The sequence below is a fragment of the Pipra filicauda genome, unplaced genomic scaffold (assembly GCF_003945595.2).
Source record: "Pipra filicauda isolate LSUMZ 115617 unplaced genomic scaffold, ASM394559v2 scaffold172_size1731463_pilon, whole genome shotgun sequence".
Classification (NCBI taxonomy): domain Eukaryota; kingdom Metazoa; phylum Chordata; class Aves; order Passeriformes; family Pipridae; genus Pipra; species Pipra filicauda.
The window spans coordinates 412,689-430,511 of record NW_024104240.1 but is presented as its reverse complement, the minus strand read 5'-3'; the positions used below and the strand labels follow the sequence as shown (position 1 = coordinate 430,511).

At 58.9% G+C, this 17,823-nt stretch overlaps 1 protein-coding gene across 1 annotated transcript; it reads left to right on the top strand.

Annotated features, from left to right (window-relative positions):
- Positions 1 to 1,224: 1,224 nt before the first annotated feature.
- On the top strand, positions 1,225 to 17,581 carry ARL8A (ADP ribosylation factor like GTPase 8A). Its single transcript, XM_027728842.2, has 7 exons — positions 1,225 to 1,709; positions 10,995 to 11,075; positions 12,036 to 12,109; positions 13,074 to 13,167; positions 14,310 to 14,377; positions 15,500 to 15,570; positions 15,685 to 17,581. The coding sequence occupies exons 1-7, from the start codon at positions 1,587 to 1,589 to the stop codon at positions 15,732 to 15,734; spliced, it is 561 nt and encodes a 186-aa protein (XP_027584643.1). The 5' UTR covers positions 1,225 to 1,586; the 3' UTR covers positions 15,735 to 17,581.
- Positions 17,582 to 17,823: the final 242 nt, after the last annotated feature.

Sequence of the window (17,823 nt, the reverse complement as noted above, 5' to 3'; positions counted from 1 at the left end):
ACTGCAAATGGCCCTGTGTGTCAGTCCTCACTTTAGGACTGGCTCAAATCCCACCTGGATGGAGAGCCCTGTTGGCACGGCACAGCCAGGCAGCACCTGCCCTGAGCAGGGCATGGGAGGGCACAGCAGAGTGAAGGCGTGGCCAGAACAGGCACCTGGAGCAGCTCCGTGTGCCCCCCAACCCAGCAGAGCTGAGCAGGGGGAAAACAAGGGGGTTTTAAGGCTGCAGGGCCCAACCTGATGGGTACAGACTGCTGTGGCAGCAGGATGGATAAAGGTCTCACAGGAACATCCTTCGAGGAAGCTGTCTGTGCCTTTGGGCTGTGTCTCGTTCTCCAGGTGGAAGTTTGCTCATCAGCTCCTGGGACATTGCTCAGGGCTCCTGGCACCCACTGCACCCCACACTCCCCACCCTGCTTCTGACACCAAGCATTTCTATCCACTCCTGTACACCCCACACCCCAGCACCCCCAGGTCCCCTGCACCCCCAGTCCTCCTACACTGATCACACCCCGCATCCCTGCACCCTCAGTACCCCAGGACTTCTGCAACCCCAGCACCACTGCACCCCGAACTCCTTCACCCCTGTGCCCTGCATCTCCCCCACCTAGCACTGCCCACATCCCCTGCACCCCTAACGCACCAGTACCCCCAGTACCCCTGCAGCCTGCCCCCAGCCATCCCTGCCCCCGGCACCGCAGTGCTCCAGCACCTCTGCACCCCGTGCCCCCTGCACACCCCCACCCTCAGTACCCCACTCAGCACCGCTGTGCCCCCTGCACACCCCCACCCTCAGTACCCCACTCAGCACCGCTGTGCCCCCTGCACACCCCCACCCTCAGTACCCCACTCAGCACCGCTGTGCCCCCAGCACCCTCTGCACATTGCGCCCGGGATGCCCGGGGTGTCGCGGCTGTCTCCAGGTACTCCGGGGTGTCCGGGGGTGTCCCGGGGGGTCCGGCGTGCCCCAGGGTGTCCCGAGGTGTCACAGGGTGTCCCAGGGCATCCCAGGGTGTCCCGGGTATCCCAGGGTATCCCGGGGTATCCGAGGTGTCCCGGGTATCTCAGGGTATCCCGGTGTATCCCGGGGTGTCCTGCAGGGCGGGATGTCCCGTGCCCGGTGCGGCGGGTCCTCCGCTCCGGGAGAGGGCGCGGCAGCGGCGGCGCTCGGGCCCCACCCGGTGCCTCGGGAGGGCTCGGGGGGCTGCGCTCGGACAATACCGGGGGCGGCGGCGGCTCGGCCTCCATCGGCACCGACCGGGCCGGTCCGGACGCTCTCGGCTCCGCTCGGCCCCGCTCGGATCGACTCGGCTCCGCTCGGCCCCGCTCGGATCGATTCGGCCCTGCCCGGCTCCGCCCCGACTGGCCCCGCCCCGACTCGGCCTCGCTCGGCCCCGCTCGGTTCGGCCCCGCTCGGTTCGGCCCCTCTCGGCCCGGCTCGTCTCGGCGCGGCCCAGCTCGGCTCCGTTCGGCTCCGCTCGGCCCGGCTCGGTCCCGTTCGGCTCGGCTCGGCCCAGCTGGGCCCGGCTCGGCTCCGCTCGGCTCCGCTCGGCCCCGCTCGGCGCGGCGCGGCCCGGCCTGGCACCATGCTGGCGCTCTTCAACAAGCTGCTGGACTGGTTCCGGGCGCTGTTCTGGAAGGAGGAGATGGAGCTGACCCTGGTGGGGCTGCAGTACTCGGGCAAGACCACCTTCGTCAACGTTATCGCGGTGAGCACCCCGGGGAACACCCGCATCCCCCCGGGGAACACCCGCATCCCCCCCATCCCCGGGCTGCCCGGGGAGCAGCGGGGCCACCCCAGGGCAGCACCCCTGCGCCTTGCATCCCCCATTGCACCCCCATTGCATCCCCATTGCATCCCTCATTGCACCTCACCCATTGCACCTCACCCATTGCACCCCCATTGCATCCCCCATTGCACCCCCCTATTGCACCTCACTCATTGCATCCCCCCACTGCCCCCCCCTTGCACCTCCCCATTGCAGCCCCCCAATTACACCCCTTGGGTGCTCCCCGGAATGGCTCCGCCCTATCACACCCCAGCCTGGAAAAGCATTTGGGCAGTGGGGTGCAGGGTGGGGCGGGATGCGAATTGCAGGCAGTGGGGCGCACTCTGGGGTGCGGGGTGCAGTGTGGGGTGCGGGCTGCAGATCCAGCAGCATCGGGGGGGGTCCAGGCAAACCCCAGCGTTTGCTCCCCACATCCCCGGAACCAAGCGCGGCTCTTGGAGCCGCAGCCGGAGCAGGCCCTGGGGAGGAATCGCGGAACACCCCTGCCCTTCCTGGCCGGGGCTCTGCCAGCGGGCAGCAGCCGGTTCTGGTGCTCTGGGTGGGCGCTGCCGCCGCCCAGGATTGCGGGAGCCTCGGCCCTGGGAGCCGGGAAGCTCCTGCCCTCGTACGGGTTGCAGCAGGAGCTTTGTCATCGTCCCTGCCACTGCCGGGACGCGCAGGTGGGGGGCCTCGCGATGACCCTGCTGGGCTCTGTGCCACCAGCTCTCATTGCCCAGGGACCGGTGTGGGAGGTGTTTGCCTGGAGACCTTCCTCGGGCAGCACCCACCGGCAGCAGTGCCCCGTGGGTGCCGGGTGCTGCTGCAGCAGCACACGCTCCACACCCCAGCGCGGCAGTGACACCCGCCTCGGGCCCCTCCGACCCCGGCCTCTCCCCAGCTGTGCTGCCTCGTCCACGGGGTCCCTGGATCCGGCCGCAGATCAGGAGCGGGATCCCAGAGCCCAGGGTGTGGTTTCACCCGTGGCGATGCTTGGTGGAGTCTCCCCTCTTGCTTTTTGGGTTGCTCTCGCCCTCTCCAGATGTGATGCTGCGAGGTGGGCGGATCCCGAAGGGTCAGGTTTGGGCTGTCGCTCCTGCAGGGTTTCATGGAGGGAGGAGGATGTGGATCTTCCAGCTGCCCTGGCTGCTCTACTGCCCTCCTTGTCCCTGCACTTTGCTTGCTCGGTGCCATGGCTCAAAAGCACAGGGAATTATTGCTGCTCGCTCAGTGTGCTGGAAGGTGCTGGGCTGTCAGAGAGGATTTTCAGCCTGTTTGGAGGCTTCTTTGCACTGGAACTGTGCTCTTCAGGAGGTTTCTGTCGGTGCCAGGTGCTGAGGGACAAAAATGTCCTTCCTGAAGTGTCTGGGGGCAGAGGAAGGACACTCCAAAGTGCTTTTTCACCCTGGAGACGATGGCACTCCAGGTCTCGAGCTGTTTTGCTGGAAGTCACCACTTGGTGCTCCAGGCTCCTGCTGCTTTGGTCCTCATCTTGCCCAGCTCCCTGTTCCCCACGTGCCTCCTCCTCACCCAGCTGCATCCACAGACAGGGCTCAACGTGGGCTTCGTGGGGTTTACTCCTGCGAGTAAACACCTTGTTGCAGGCAGTTTTGCTGTGGGCAAAACCCCACCTGGAAGACCCGTGCACCAGGACTCTCACTGCTTAGCCAGGATTGCTGGCTAAGGGACTTTGAGGAATTACAGGGGCTCTCGAGGCGGCTGGAGCTGGCACCATGGCCTGCCGGTGTAACAGGTCTGTGGTGGGGGGTTTGACACCCTTGCAGGGCAGTCAGGCTTAGTGGCTGAGCTCGGTTAATTTGGAAAGTTCATGTTTTGTGGCACATGCACACAAAAAGGGGCACCGGCCCTTGAGAAAACGTCCTGGAAAGAAGGTATTGGGGACAGTGAAGTAGCAGCGTGACACAGAAAATGCCGACTCGACAGGAACTGCCTGAGCAGGGTTGGAGGTGCCTGGCTTTAGGGTGTCGCAATGGGGGTGTTGGAAGGGGAAATAGCTGTGATTTGTGCTTTGGGCTGTAATCTGGGCTTTGGGGAGGGGAAGAACCTGAACTGAGAAGTGTGGGATTTTGGCGTTGTTGGAGAGATCTCACAAGACATCTCTGTGGGTGCAAGAGGTGCTCCCCTCCCCTCAGAGCGATGCTGGGGCTGGCATCGTCCTTGGGGTTGGCGCCGTCCTTGTGTTCCAGGATTTTTAGCTGCACCTGACTGAAAAATGGACTCTGGTTGCCTGGAAGGTGGGTGGTTCCCTCCAGCAGTCAGAGCTGTGGTCGTGCCAGGTGAGGGTTTTGCTGAAGGCAGTGATGATCCGGGGGCTGACTCCTCCTGGGTCACCTGCCTGGGGACCTTCATTTTCCAGGGCTTATTTTTTCTTTTCCTGGCTCTTGGGAGCTGAGACTTTCGAAGTTTTGCCTGCAAGGAGGGGTGAATGCTGTAAACACGCCCAGTCTTTGTTTAACCTGAAGCCAGTGGGCTTTTAGCTGCCTTTTCCCCAGTCTGGCGGTGACGAGGGTGACTCGAGGGTGTTGAGAGCTCCTCAGGAGGTGCTGGGGCCCAAAACCTGTTAGTGCAGGCCATGATTAGAACAAAAGAGTGTGTTGCTGCTTTTTAACACCACACATGTTCTACCTGTGCTAGAGCCTTCCAGGGGAGCTGAGCCACAGGTGCCGGGCTGTCGGTCCTGGGTGATGGGGGGTCTGGGGCACCATCCTGTGCTTTAGCCCTGCTCAGGAAGTGATTCAGATCAGTTCTGCAAGAGGAAACATGGAGCTCCTAGAGTGAGTTCAGCGGAGGCTGCGAAGATGCTGAGGGGACTGGAGCATCTCTCTTACAAGGACAGGCTGAGGGAGCTGGGCTTGGTCAGCCTCAAGAAGAGACATCTGAGAGGGGACCTTATCCAGTCTGTCAGTATCTGCAGGGAGCTGTCAGAGGATGGACCAGGCTCTGCTCAGTGGTGCTCAGCATTAGGACAAGAGGCAACAAGCAGGAACTGATGCACAGGAAGTTCTACCTGAACATGAGGAAGAACTTCTTTACTGCATGGGTGACCGAGCACTGAAAAGGCTGCCCAGAGCGAGTGTGGAGTCTGGATGCAATCCTTTGCCACGTGCTCTGGGATGATCCTGCTTGAGCAGAGGCTGAACCAGATGACCCACTGTGGTTCCTTCCAACCTCAGCCATTTCTGTGAAACCACATCAGCGTCGTGTGTGGCATCAGGTAGGATGATGGATGCCGTGGCTCTCCTGACAGCACTGCTGGTGGAGGCATGTCCTGAGAGTGTCTTGGAGGACTGCAGAGCTCAGTGCCTGCTCCCACCCATCCTTGGAGAGCCACTGACCCCTTCACTGGCCAGCTGAGCCCCCTCAGCAGGATGCATTTGGGTGCCTCAGCTTGGGAGGGGAGGTGCAGCTCCAGGTCTGCAAGGTCTCCAAGGTTTGCTGGAGAGGTAGAAATGCTGGTGGAGGTGCTGAGGGAGAATCAGGGAGATGTTCTGATGCCTTTGTGCCAGTCTGTCTGACCCCTGCCTCTCCCAGTAACTCGGGACATGCCCCTGACGTGGGGTCTGGCAGGGCCAGGGTGTGGTGGAGGTGGACGTGGGTCCTCATGCTGCCTTGTGGTCCTTCTGCCTCCTGGTGCAGCACCTGGGCCCTCCACAGGTGTGTCTTTGCACCTCAGCTTCATAATGCAGAAGGTGGTAGGTTTTTTGGGGGGTTTCTCCTATGTTTCCGGAAGAGGAGAAGAATCTGGATGGGACATGGTCTTGTCTTGCTGCTGCAATCTCTGTCAACATAAGCCAGGAAAAATGGACAAGTGGTGGTTTTCCAAGATCATAGGATCATAGAGTGGTTTTGGTTGGAAGGGACCTTTGAAGGCCACCTTGTCCAACACCCCTGCCATGGGCAGGGACATACAGGACATATTCCTCTACACCAGGTTGCTCCAAGCCCTGTCCAACCTGATCTGGAACATTTCCAGGGATGGGGGAGACACAGCTTCTCTGGGCAACCTGTGCCAGGGCCTCATCACTCACATTATAAAAAATTTCCTCCTTATATCTAGTATGAATCTCCCCTCCTTTAGTTTAAAACGATTACCCCTTGTCCTGTCACTATAGACCCTACTAAAAAGTCTGTCCCCATCTTTCTTAGAAGCCACTTTTAGGTACTGGAAGGGGCTCTAAGGTCTCCCCAGAGCCTTTTCTTCTCCAGGCTGAACAGCCCCAGCTCTCCAGAGCAGAGGGGCTCCAGCCCTCAGAGCATCTCTGTGGCTTCCTATGGACTTACTCCAGCAGCTCCATGTCCTTCTGATGCTGAGACCCCAGAGCTGGAGGCAGGTCTGCAAGTGGGATCTCACCTGAGTGGGGCAGAGGGGCAGAATCCCACCCTCCCCTGCTGCCCACGCTGTGGGATGAGCCCAGCACACGGGGGTTTCTGGGCATCAGCACACATGGTTGGGGCATGTTAAGCTTTTCATCTGCCAACACCCCCAAGTCCTTCTCTTTGAGGCTGCTCTCCAGCCTTTCTCTGCCCAGACTGGATTTATGCTTGGGATTGCCCTGACACAGGTGCTGGATCTTCCACTTGGCCTTTTTGAACTCCACGAGGTTTGCACAGACCCACTTCTGAAGCCTGTCCAGGTCCAGGATGCCACCCCTTCCCTCCAGCATGTCAACTGCACCACACAGCTCAGTGTCCTCAGCACCCTGATCCCACTGTCCATGGCACCGACAGAGATACGACATTCTGTCATGGGATGGTCTCCGATGGTGACATCTCTGCTGCCCAGAGGAGCTGTGGCTGCCCCATCCCTGGAAGTGTCCAAGGCCAGGTTGGACAGGGCTTGGAGCAACCTGGGATAGTGGAAGGTGTCCCTGCCCATGGCAGGGGGAGGAATGGGATGGTGTTTAAGGTCCCTTCAACCCAAACCATTCTGTGATTCTGTTCTAAAACAGTGCTGGTCCCAACACCCACTGCTGAGGAACACCACTCATCACTGGCCTCCACCTCGACACTGAGCCGTGGACCACAACACTGTGACCATCCAGCCAGTTCTCCAGAGTTTCTGTAACAGACTCTGTGCTGCCATCAAGTAGTGCTGATGCCAGTGGGGGGGGGCTGCACATGTCCAGCATCCCAAAATCTAGGCCAGCAGCAAACTGAGTCACCAGTGCTTTGTGTGGCCACCACCTCTGTCCAGATGCTGCCCCACTGCAGGCACATCTGAACGAGGGCAGCAACTGATAGAGTTATAGGCATTTGTGGGGTCTCTGTGGACAGAGGTGGGACCAGATGTTGCTGCAAATCTTACACAGAGCAGCTGGCTTCCCCTCAGAGTTGGGGCTGTGCTGCCTGTCCTTGGGGAACTGCTGGGAGCATCACACAGAGAGTTGGGTCAACGCAGCCTCAGCGCTGCTGTCCAGCATACTTTGGGCTCTGATGCAGTGCTGAAGAAGCAAAAGCAGCCCAAGGATTTTGCCTTTCATCTGAGGAACCTAATTTTTATGAAAAAAACTCCTGAGCTTCAGTGATACTGTGCTCTCAAAAAAAAAAATAAATATGTGCATTAGCTGCATTGCAGGGAGTGGGATGGATCGTCCTGCCTGGCTCAGGTGGGCTTACAGCAGTGTTGGCCATGCCAGTGTCACTTGGGCTCTAGGGTCAGCACATGCATGGCCTGGCTGCTGTCCCCAGATCCCATTTTTGCTCTTGAGATACCCAGTGCCCTGGAGATGGGGCCCATGGCGTCAGGGAGGGCAGCACAGCCTGTTTCAGATGCACTAGCAATGCAGGGAGCAGTGCCAGGAGGGGCCTGTGGGTTTCCCACCATGCTCATGGCCTGGGATGCTGGATCTCCAAGCTGAGGGGTGCTGTGGAGCCAGACCATGTGTGGTAATGGAGGTAGTGGTGGTGGTGGTGAGACCATCTGCCCGGGATGGAGGGGCCCATCCCTGTCCCACAGCACCCTGCTTGCCCAGCTGGGGCTGCTGCCTGCAGTGGTGGGGGCTGCCCAACACAGGCCCCTTCAATAGGATCCTTCTGCGTGAAGTTTTTGAAATCAGAGCATGCTGAGGATTTGGGGCAAGAGTTGGGATTGTCTCTTGGACCCATGTGGCACTTCCTTCTTGCTGCCAGCCCCTGGGGTAGCTCCATCCTGCCTGGCCCAGGTGGCAACCCCTTTTCCCAGTTCTCAGTCCTGTCCCCTCCAGTGCCTTCTGCAGGGGCATGGATCTCTGTGCCATAGGTGCCCTGTGGTACTCAGAGCCCCAGAGAGCTGTAAGCCCACTGTCGAAGGGTAAAGACTTGGCTTGAATTTGGCTTTTTCCTGTCTGAATGGGGTGCTCAGTGTCAGGTGTCTGTCGGCTGATAGAGATGTGCTGAGGGATGGGAGCCTGTGTGGCGGAGCTGGGCTGGTTTAGCTCTTGGAGAAGAGCTGGAAGAGCAATGGAAGACCAAGCAAGGTCCCAAAACTGCCCAGCTCAGGCTGCCAGGCACTCCCACCCTGCACTGGCACAGGGCCAGCTGAAGAGGATGGATGTGGAGGTTACAGGTGAGAAACTGCCCACCCACTTTTCCCCCTGGGTTGGAGCTTGGACAGGGTTTGTCAGGGTCTCAAGTGCTCCATGGCAGGAGATCCTGCAGGAGTGCCAGGCTGGGCAGTTTTGGGAATGGTCCAGGCACTGGTGGGAGACACCCAACCTGAGGAGCTTTGGGCTCCTGCCTCTGCCCCATGGAGACCACGGTGAAGAGCAGGACCTGGCCACCCTGCACGCTGCTCACCAGAGCTGGTGGCTGCAGTGTGGAGGCTGAGGTGACCTCTTTGCATGTGCCAGCGAGCCGAGGGCCTGGCTGCTGGCTGAGCGGGGGATGATGGCTGAAGTGGCAAGTGATGTGGTGTCCCTGTGCTTGTGGCAGGGGATGGGGCTCGTCATGAGCTGGGGGGACTGCTTGCCCCTGCAAAAGCTGAATCCTGGCCACCTCTCCCAGTAACTCAACTGGGAAGTGTTGGGTCACTTGCCTTCCAGGCAGGGCAGCGAGGCAGAGTGGTTTGGGCAGAGTGCTGGGGAACCCTGGCAAAATCAGCAATGAACTGGAACCTGTAAAGACCTGATCTGCCAGTTGTGGCCACGAAATCCATCTTGCCTGCAAGGATTTTTGTGCATCCCAGTGGAATTGCATTCCCAAGTGATTGGTGGGGCTTGGTATCATCTCCAGGGTCAGCATGAGTGCTGTGTCTGTTGCATAACCAAAATTTGGGGGGGCAAGCATGTGTCTGGTGAAGCTTTTGCATGTCTCCAGCTAGGTGGTCTCTGCTTTCCTGGCAGTGGAGCTGTGGATAGCTGGACCCTGCAGGGAGCTGAAGATGTGCCGAAGGTGCCACCATCAGGGATAGTTGGAGAGGAAAGAGGGGACACTGTCTTTCCACCACTGAGAGTTGCTTTCAGAGAGCAGCTGATGCAGGAGGAGCTGAGCACGTTGCAGCACGTTGCAGATGCTTTTGTGGGTGCTGGGACAGCAGGGACCACAGGCAGGCCATCCTGGACCACAATGTGTCACGATCCCAGCCTGTTTTGGACAGCTCAAGTGGTTTTTTGTTGGTCCTTTGGCCCCTGGAGACTGGTGCTGCAGGGGGGAGAGGATTTCGGGCAGGGAGCAAGGCTGTGCCTCACTTTCCCCATGGAGGAAAGAGGAGGTGTCTCCTGGCTCCTGCAGCCCATCCTTTCTGGAATAAGCTTCTGTCTGCCTGAACTATGTCTTGGATGGCTTTTGCACAGACAGCAGATGCCGTGATGTGGTCTGGGATCCCTGAGGGAGGTGCCTGCAGCTTCCTAGAGCTCTTCAGCAATTGCTCTCCGTGTCTGCCGATCAAAGCCTGTGAATTTCTTAATTTCATAAAGCCAAGTTGTGTATTGAACCTCAGTCCACAGGAGACATCCCCTGTGGATCTCTGCCTGCTTCCCCTCCTCTCCCTGCACCCTCCCCTGCCATTCCCCACGGTGGTTTCTGGGTGCAGTGTGGCCTGGACACCCCTTGGCTGCTGGGTTTTGCTGTTGGATGCAAAAGGGAAATGAAAAAGGGAAGTGGTGTGTTTTGCAGAGACATTGGAAGAGGTCAGGAAAACCCTGGGGACCTGGTGATGTGGGTCTGGAGGAGCCGTTGGCTCAAAAATCTGCTTATCAGAAAATAGCATAAATTGCCTTCCCTTTTTGAGGTTCGTGTTAACTAAGAGAAAAGCCAGAAAAGCCCTCAAGAAACTGAGGTTTTAAGAGCTGCTAGGATGAGTTTGGCCATGGTTGGTGGTTCCTGCAAGTTTCTGGCACTGATGGCCAAAATCCCCACGTGTGTGTTAACCTGGTTAGCAAACCCTCTTCCCTGTTGGCTCCCCAGCATTCCACAGCGTGGCCTCCTGGATGCTTTTACAGGCAATAAACCTGATTTGAGTCCCAAGGAGGCTGCTGGAGGCAGCAGGTGAAGGGCTGTGGCAGCTCCTGTCTCCTGACCCTGACCACTGGGACAACAGTGTGTCTGGGGCTGAGGTTGGGAGCTCACTGCAGGGCCGGGGGCTGCACCGACACCCAGGGCACCTGTGCCCCGTGCAGCAGCTGAAGTGTCCTGGTTTAGGAATGGTGTTCCCCCAGTTTAGTGCTCCCACCACTTGCTTCCCCCTCCAACTGGAAGCACAAAAGGCAAAGATCAGGGGTTGAGATAAGAACAATTTACTGGTAACAGCAATGAGATGAGAAAACGACCAGTAACAGCAACAATACTAATAACAAAAGTGTACAAAGAGAGGGTGATTAACATGCAAAATGCTCACCAAGCCCGGGACAATGAAACAATGGTGGATGACTTCCCTCCCCCACCACACTTTCTCCCTCCAGGAAAGGGACAGGAAAGGAATGCCCTTCTTGGAAGCATTTCCTTGCCCATGGCGATGATCTTAGGTGGTATCAAATAACAAGATGTCTTGGCCATTCCCCATCCCGCCGATCTGGGCTGGAACCAGGATACACACCATTCCCACCTGGCAGTGTCCTGTCTCTGGGCTCTGTGCTCCTGGCATGGACCTGGAGGTTGTGCTGTGCCCGGGGCGGGGCTGGCAGAGCCTTTGGGGTTATCCCAGGCAGGCTGCCAGCCTCGCTGCCCTGCTGGGGTGGGCTGGCTGGCCATGTTCCTCTGCCCCCTAACGCTGTCTCACCTTGTTCCTCACAGTCAGGACAGTTCAACGAAGACATGATCCCCACGGTTGGCTTCAACATGAGGAAGATCACCAAGGGGAACGTTACCATAAAGGTAAGATGCAGGTGTTACTGCTGGTTAGGGCTACTGGGACCAAAGGTGGAGGGAAGGGAGATTGGTGACTCTTCTGCAGGACTTTGAAGGATTCCAGGGAATGCAACTGCAGCTGGGAATCACAGAATGGAATCCTAGGATCGTTAAGGTTGGAAAATTCCTCTGAGCTGTTTCCCCCGTGACATGGTAGTCGTGTTCACCACTGAACCATGTCCCCAAGTGCCACATCCACATGTTTTTTGAACGCTTCCAGGGACTGTGATTCCACCATCTGCCCTGTCAGGGTCCTGCAGGTAACCACCAGAAGAGATGGTGAGATGTGGGAGATTCAGACTTGTGCAGTAAGAACCAGTCCAGGCTGCAGTGCTGGAGGTTTCCTTATACTTCTGGCTTGCTGGTGGGGACTCATGGATGTGGTCAGCTTGCTGAGGGTGGGAGTGCTGGAATAAACAGGTCATGGCTTCAGGTGGTGGTCTCTGCCTCAGAAGCAAAGGGAGAGGAAGGTTCTACCCCTTCTGGATCTTTCAAGGGCCCTGAGTTAAACTGGGAAATAGCTGTGAGACATGCTTGAAAAGATGGCTGGGGATCTCGGGCTGCTGCAGGAACACTTTTGAGAGTGTGCTGAGTGTTCTGAAATGGGAAATGCCTCAGGGATAGACCAGGAGGTGTGGTGGACATGGGGAGGAGCACCCAGCTTGGGCCAGGAGGTCCCTCCATGCCAGCAGAAGCATATCACAGGGGGATTCAGCATCCTACAGCTGCCCTTCCTGAGGTGTCTCCTTGCCTTACCGAGCCGGGAGCCTCCTCCTCAGGTTTGAGCCGAAGAGGACGGGATAGGGGTGGGTTTGGTGCATGGACAAAATGCCCTGGGTGGCCACATGGTCTTGTGCAGGACTGGGGTACTTGGGGCACTGGGGTGATGGACAGGACACTGGAGTAACCCCGATCTCCCTGCCACAGCTCTGGGACATTGGTGGCCAGCCGCGGTTCCGCAGCATGTGGGAGCGATACTGCCGTGGAGTGAGTGCCATCGTGTGAGTATCCTGGGAACCAGAGCTCCACTGGCACCCACACACTGATGCTGAGCTCACCAGTGGGTGGGGGCACAGCCCCCCCCAGGATACTGGGCTGGCTGTCAGGGGAGCTGCGATGCCTTTGCTGGTGGAGCCGGACACCTGTGTCAGGAGTTAGAACCACTGAATTATCATGGAATCATTAAGGTTGGAAAAGGCCTCTAAGACCATCAGGTCCCATTGTTAACCCAACACAGCCATGGTCACCACTAAACCATGTCCCCAGATGGTTTTTGAACCCTTCCAGGGGTGGTGACTCCACCACTGCCCTGGGCAGCCTGTTCCAGTGCCTGACCACCCTTCCAGGGAACAAATTTTCTCTGATATCCTTTGCAGGATGAGTGTCAGCCCATAAGAGCGAAATCCTTCCCTAAATCTCCCTGTCTGCTCAGAGCAGCATTGCTGACTGCTAGCTTCACATCCATTTTCTCTGTGGCCCCTCCCAAGATTACCCCACTGATGGGATGATCAGGTCCTTCCCCCTCTTGGGTCAACGTCTCCTCTCCATCATCAGCTCCTTTTGCCTTCTCCACTTGTCCTCTGTCCTGGGTGTCTCCATGGGAGCTGCCATGTGCACATGGGCTTCACTGGGTGCTTGGGGACAACACGTGTCCTGCAGCTTCTCCTGCCCAGGCTTCCCTTGCCCAGACTGTCCCTGCTGTCAGCAGGTGGACACGTGCAGGGATGGGGACAGAGTGGTCCTCCACTCCTCTGGGAGACATGAGGGACTCTCAGCCCCACAGCCATCCTTGGGAAGAGGGGTCCTGGCAGGAGGATCCTGTTATCCACTACCTCCATGGCCCAGTCTCCAGTGGGGGCAGTGAGCTGCCATGGGAGGAGATTTGGGGGTGGCACAGACCTCGGGCACAGCACCAAGGCATGGGGACCTGGGCACCTGTGCTCAGGGGTGTCCCTTCCCTTGCAGGTACATGGTGGATGCTGCTGACCAGGAGAAGATAGAGGCCTCCAAGAACGAACTGCACAACCTGCTGGATAAGCCGCAGCTCCAGGGCATCCCGGTGAGCTGCTGCCTCAGCCAGTGCCCACAGCCACTCATTGTCCTGAGGCTGGGGACTGCCAGGGCTTGCAGAGCAGATTCAGGGCAGGGATCCCCTTTCTTGGGGGGATCTCTTCCCTGCTGCACTCCTGAGGGAGCTTTCTAGGCCAGAGCTAGGCCAAGCAACAGAGCTTTAGGGCAGGGAGCACAGACCAGACCCCCATGTATTCAATCTGTCCTCTTGTGCCTAATTTATGGTGTGACATTAAGGTCCCGTCTCCTGGGAGAGTGGCTCCTGGGCTGTGACATGTGCAGGAGGTGGGGACGTGGCACAGCATGAGGCATGCTGCACGTGCCAGGGTGGGATGTGCACAGAGCATCCCAAACCAGCCTCCTTTGAAAGGAGCTAATTGAGGAACTCGCCACAGATCCCAAACGTCCGCTGCCAGCTAAATTAAGCTCCTGACATACCAGGCTGCAGTTGTAGCCCTCTGAATGCTCTCCTCTGGGAGAATGAGCCTCGGGATTGAAGGTGCTGCATCCTGTGTTGCTGCAGAGCCCCAGCTCACCCTGCACATGCAGCCTCGGCACTGCCCCTGTCAGGTGACAGCCGTGTGGGCGCTCCGGAGGAACAAACCAGTCCTGTCGGGTGGTTATTTTCCTTGCACGGTCTGAGAATGCCTTTGAGGATGTGAACAGCCTTGAAATCAGGAGGGATCAGTGGATGGCGCAAGCAGCCGGTGCTGGTTGGCGCTGGCTGCCTGCGGAGCGGGTTCTGCCCAGCACCCACAGCTTCCTCGTGCTGGTAACGTCAGGTTTGGCCATGTCTCTTGACTTTTTGCTCAAAGACAGCAAGAGGCTCCTGGGAGAATGTCCTACATGGCACAACAGATGCTGGTGCCCTTCAGGGAGGATTAGCTATGGGGCCATCTCCACGCTGGGAGTAGAGAATGCACAGGAGATGCTGTACACAGGATAATTAAGGCAGTTAATTGAAGTGCTCTGCCTCCTGATTGCTGCTGAAGGGGGTTTCTCCAGCTGGGACATCCTGGTGGAGTGGTTAGGGCTGTCTTGAATCACAAGCAGACTCTGCTTCTGGGTGGCAGAAGCAGGTTCCTGCCTGGTCTGGCAACCGGGAGCTTCAGGTGTCCCCTGTCCCTGTAGGTCCTCGTCCTGGGAAACAAGCGGGACCTGCCCGGTGCCTTGGATGAGAAGGAGCTCATCGAGAAGATGTGAGTCTGCCGGTGGCCCAGGCAGCCACAGTGGGGCTGTGACACAGTGTGAACCCCCTTGTTCTGCCATGTCCCTGCCAGCACGGTCACCCATCTGGGGTGACACTGTGGTGTCCGGGGTGGGCTGCCAGGGACATCTGAGGTGACACCTTGTGGAGACAAGGAGGAGCTGGAGCCACCAGTGCCAGGGCTGGGTCCCGGGTGCCACACGGTGGCGTGTGGGCCTGGCACAGCGTGGTGCTGGGCGGTGGAGCTGGGCTCCCCAGGGGTACTGCTGGGGACAGTGGGACCAGGCTCCCCAGGGGTACTGCTGGGGACAGTGGGACCAGGCTCCCTGGGGGTACTGCTGGGGACAGTGGGACCAGGCTCCCCAGGGGTACTGCTGGGGACAGTGGGACCAGGCTCCCAGGGATACCCCTGGGGACAGTGGGACCAGGCTCCCCAGGGGTACTGCTGGGGACAGTGGGACCAGGCTCCCTGGGGGTATCACAGTGGGCACTGGGGGTGGGTTCCCCGGGGGTGCTGCTCTGGTCACCCTCCCATAGCTCTGCACCACTCATGGCATAGGCACTGCTCACCCGACAGCCCTGGGGGCCGGGAGGTTGGACCCTGCTCTGGTGTGTGACACCATCCACATTCCTGTCCCTTCACCCTTTGCCATGCCAGCATGTGGCCTCTGATTCTGCTCCTGCCCATCCCCACAGAGGGGATCTGGGATGCTGCGCTGACTCACAGCAACTCCTCCCTCCAGCCACCCCTTGGAGCACCCCCTGGACTGTGGGCACACGTGCAGCTCCTGTGCTGCCAGCCCTATGCTACTCCCAAAACCTCCCTGCCCTGTCTGGCTGCAGAGCTTGAGGGGTAGCTGTGAAATTTTGTGGCCAGGCTCTCTTGTGGGATCAGGTCCCTCCTGCCCCATCACCCAGCCCCCCCCAGCCCACCTCTGCCCCTCAGGCATGGAGTGCTGGTGCCCTCTCCTGACACGCATGCAGCTCCTGGGGAGCCTCTGTTCCTTCAATGTGCCTTGTTTCGGAGCCCTCCCCAAGGGCTGCCCAGAAGTGTCTCCCATGGCTGCCCCACACAGCCCAGGGTCTGCAGCCAGCACTTGCTCCTCTCCCACAGGAACCTCTCTGCGATCCAGGACCGAGAGATCTGTTGCTATTCCATCTCCTGCAAAGAAAAGGACAACATCGGTGAGTGCCGAGGGCTGGGGGCGTAGCGGGGCAGGGCAGCCTGTGCCCAGGTGTTGGTACAGGAGGGGGTGACAGCCAGGGGGAGAGGCTGTAAGTGTCCCCTTGCCTCTGCAGACATCACCCTACAGTGGCTTATCCAGCACTCGAAGTCCAGGCGAAGCTGAGATCCCACGGGCTTGGCTCGGATCGGGAAGATGCCATTGTACAAGCCCATGCCCCTCTCTCCTGCTCTGTCCCTCCAGCTCTCTCTCTAGATGGGTATTTTTAGGGGACCCCAGACTCTGCTCACGTTGGGGCAGAGTCCTTGTTTTTATTGTAAAGAAAATGTCCGACTGCCCTCCTCTCCTCCTCTCCTCCCCTCTCCTCTCTTCCCTTCCCCTCTCTCCCTCTCTTCCTCCATTTTGGCACTGTTCTGTTGTTGTCTGTGTATACAGTATATATATATATGTATATATATTTTAATTTTTTAATTTAAGGGATAGTGCTGTTACTAAACTGGGCCCTGTGAGCAGTAGGAAAGCTGGGGCTCCCCGAGGCCGGCCGGGGGTCAGCGCTGGGAAGAAGAGGAGGGTGGTAGCAGAAGGCAGCCCTTGGGGATGGGACTGTGCCAGCTGCAGGCAGGTCCCCTGGGGCTCCATCTTCCCTTCCCTGCATGTCCTGCTGCTACCTCCAGGCAGAGACCACGCTGGGGGTGTCAGGAGGTGCCCACCTTGCCCTGCCTCGGGCTTCAGTCCTATGGGCAGGGTTTGAGGGAGGGGGTGATGCTGCCCCTGGGCTCCAAGGGACAGGGATTAGTCACAAGGCGCTGTGATCAGCCTCCCCCCCTTGCCTCTGGCTGATGTGCCACTGCCCCAACCCCTCCTTGGGGCCCAGGACCACTTGTCCCCCTGCCCCACATGTCCCCTGCTCCTGTGCCTGTTCCAAATCCTGCCCACTGCCCAGCCTGGACGCTCGGGGTGGGCTGATCTGGGGGACTGGTGCCAGTGCAGGGGGCCCAGCAATGTCAGCAGCCCCTGGGGGCGTGGGGGGCTGGCTCCTGCCATGCAGCTGCCCCACAGTTGGCTCAGCCCCCTGTAGCCTCTTGGGGTGGCTGCCCTGGCTCCCCATGTGCCAAATGGCATCGCCTGTGCCTGGCTGGGGCTGCTGGCTCTGCTCTGGCTGGGGACATCCCGTGGGGATGCTGGGGAGGGAGGGACACATGGAGGCACCTGGAGACACATTCAGAGCATCTGTGCACCCTCAGCACTGCTCACTGGAGCCAGGGAGGTGCTCCCTGTGCCTGTTCCCTGTGTCCTGCTCCCCGGTCTGTGTTCCCGTTCCCTACTCCCTGTGCTCTGCTCCCTGTGCTCTGCTCCCCATTTCCTGCTCCCCATTCCCTGCTCCCCATTCCCTACTCCCCATGCCACCTCCTGCTGTGCTGCCCTGGCTGGGGGGCATGGGAACCGTGGGGCAGGGGGCAGCAGGGCTTGTGGGGACCACAGTTGGGTCCTTGTCTGCAGGTGGCGGGAGGATGAGGGGAGGTTTTGGGGGGTGAGGAAGGCTGTGGCCATCTGTGCCGTGTGATGATTTGTTGGGGCTCTGCAGGTGCAGCCTGGGGGCCCGGCCACATTGTTTGGGGCCAGTTTTTGAGGACTCAGCTGTGCTGGGGGGGGCCGCTGGAGGGTGGGTGTGCAGGGGGGAGGCAGTTGTGAGTCCCAGTGCAGGGCTGAGGCACAGGGTGGGGGTGGCTGGGGTGGCTGCAGGGCCCCTCTCAGCCTCTTCCCACTCAACTCTGGGGCGTCAGGCCAGGGGTTTATCTTCTGTTCTTGTTTTTGCAGAATTGCACAAAGAGAGGTTTCTTTTTTTTTTTTTTTTTTAATTTAATGACTTGTAAAGTGTTGTCACCCCCCACTCCTCCCTTTTTTTTTTAAAAAGGTATTTTGTCTCAGATTTGACCTCTGTTGGGGAATGATTCTTGTAACTGTACAATTTTTTTTGCCTCCTAATAATAAATTAACAATTTTGCGTTGGGGGTGTGGCTGCAGTCACGTTACTTCCTCGCCATCACTGCCACCCATCCCTCAGAGCCCTGCCCAGGATGGAGTCCCTGTCCCCCAGGCAGCACCATCTGTGTGGTCATACTCACCAAGAGGGGCTGGAGCCACCTCTGCATGCCTCGTTTCCTTGGCCTGGGTGCCAAGACGAGCTCGGAGACTCCATCTATGGCCATTGCTGCTGCGGGACCTTCCTTTGCCCCTGTCAGGTACCAGAACT

What these genes read in the sequence shown, in the direction of transcription:
- ARL8A (XM_027728842.2), top strand. Translation starts at nt 1,587, where the DNA reads ATGCTGGCGCTCTTCAACAAGCTGCTGGACTGGTTCCGGGCGCTGTTC. An exon ending in CCTTCGTCAACGTTATCGCG is followed by an intron (nt 1,710 to 10,994) that starts GTGAGCACCCCG and finishes TGTTCCTCACAG; the next exon opens with TCAGGACAGTTCAACGAAGA. An exon ending in CGTGGAGTGAGTGCCATCGT is followed by an intron (nt 12,110 to 13,073) that starts GTGAGTATCCTG and finishes CTTCCCTTGCAG; the next exon opens with GTACATGGTGGATGCTGCTG.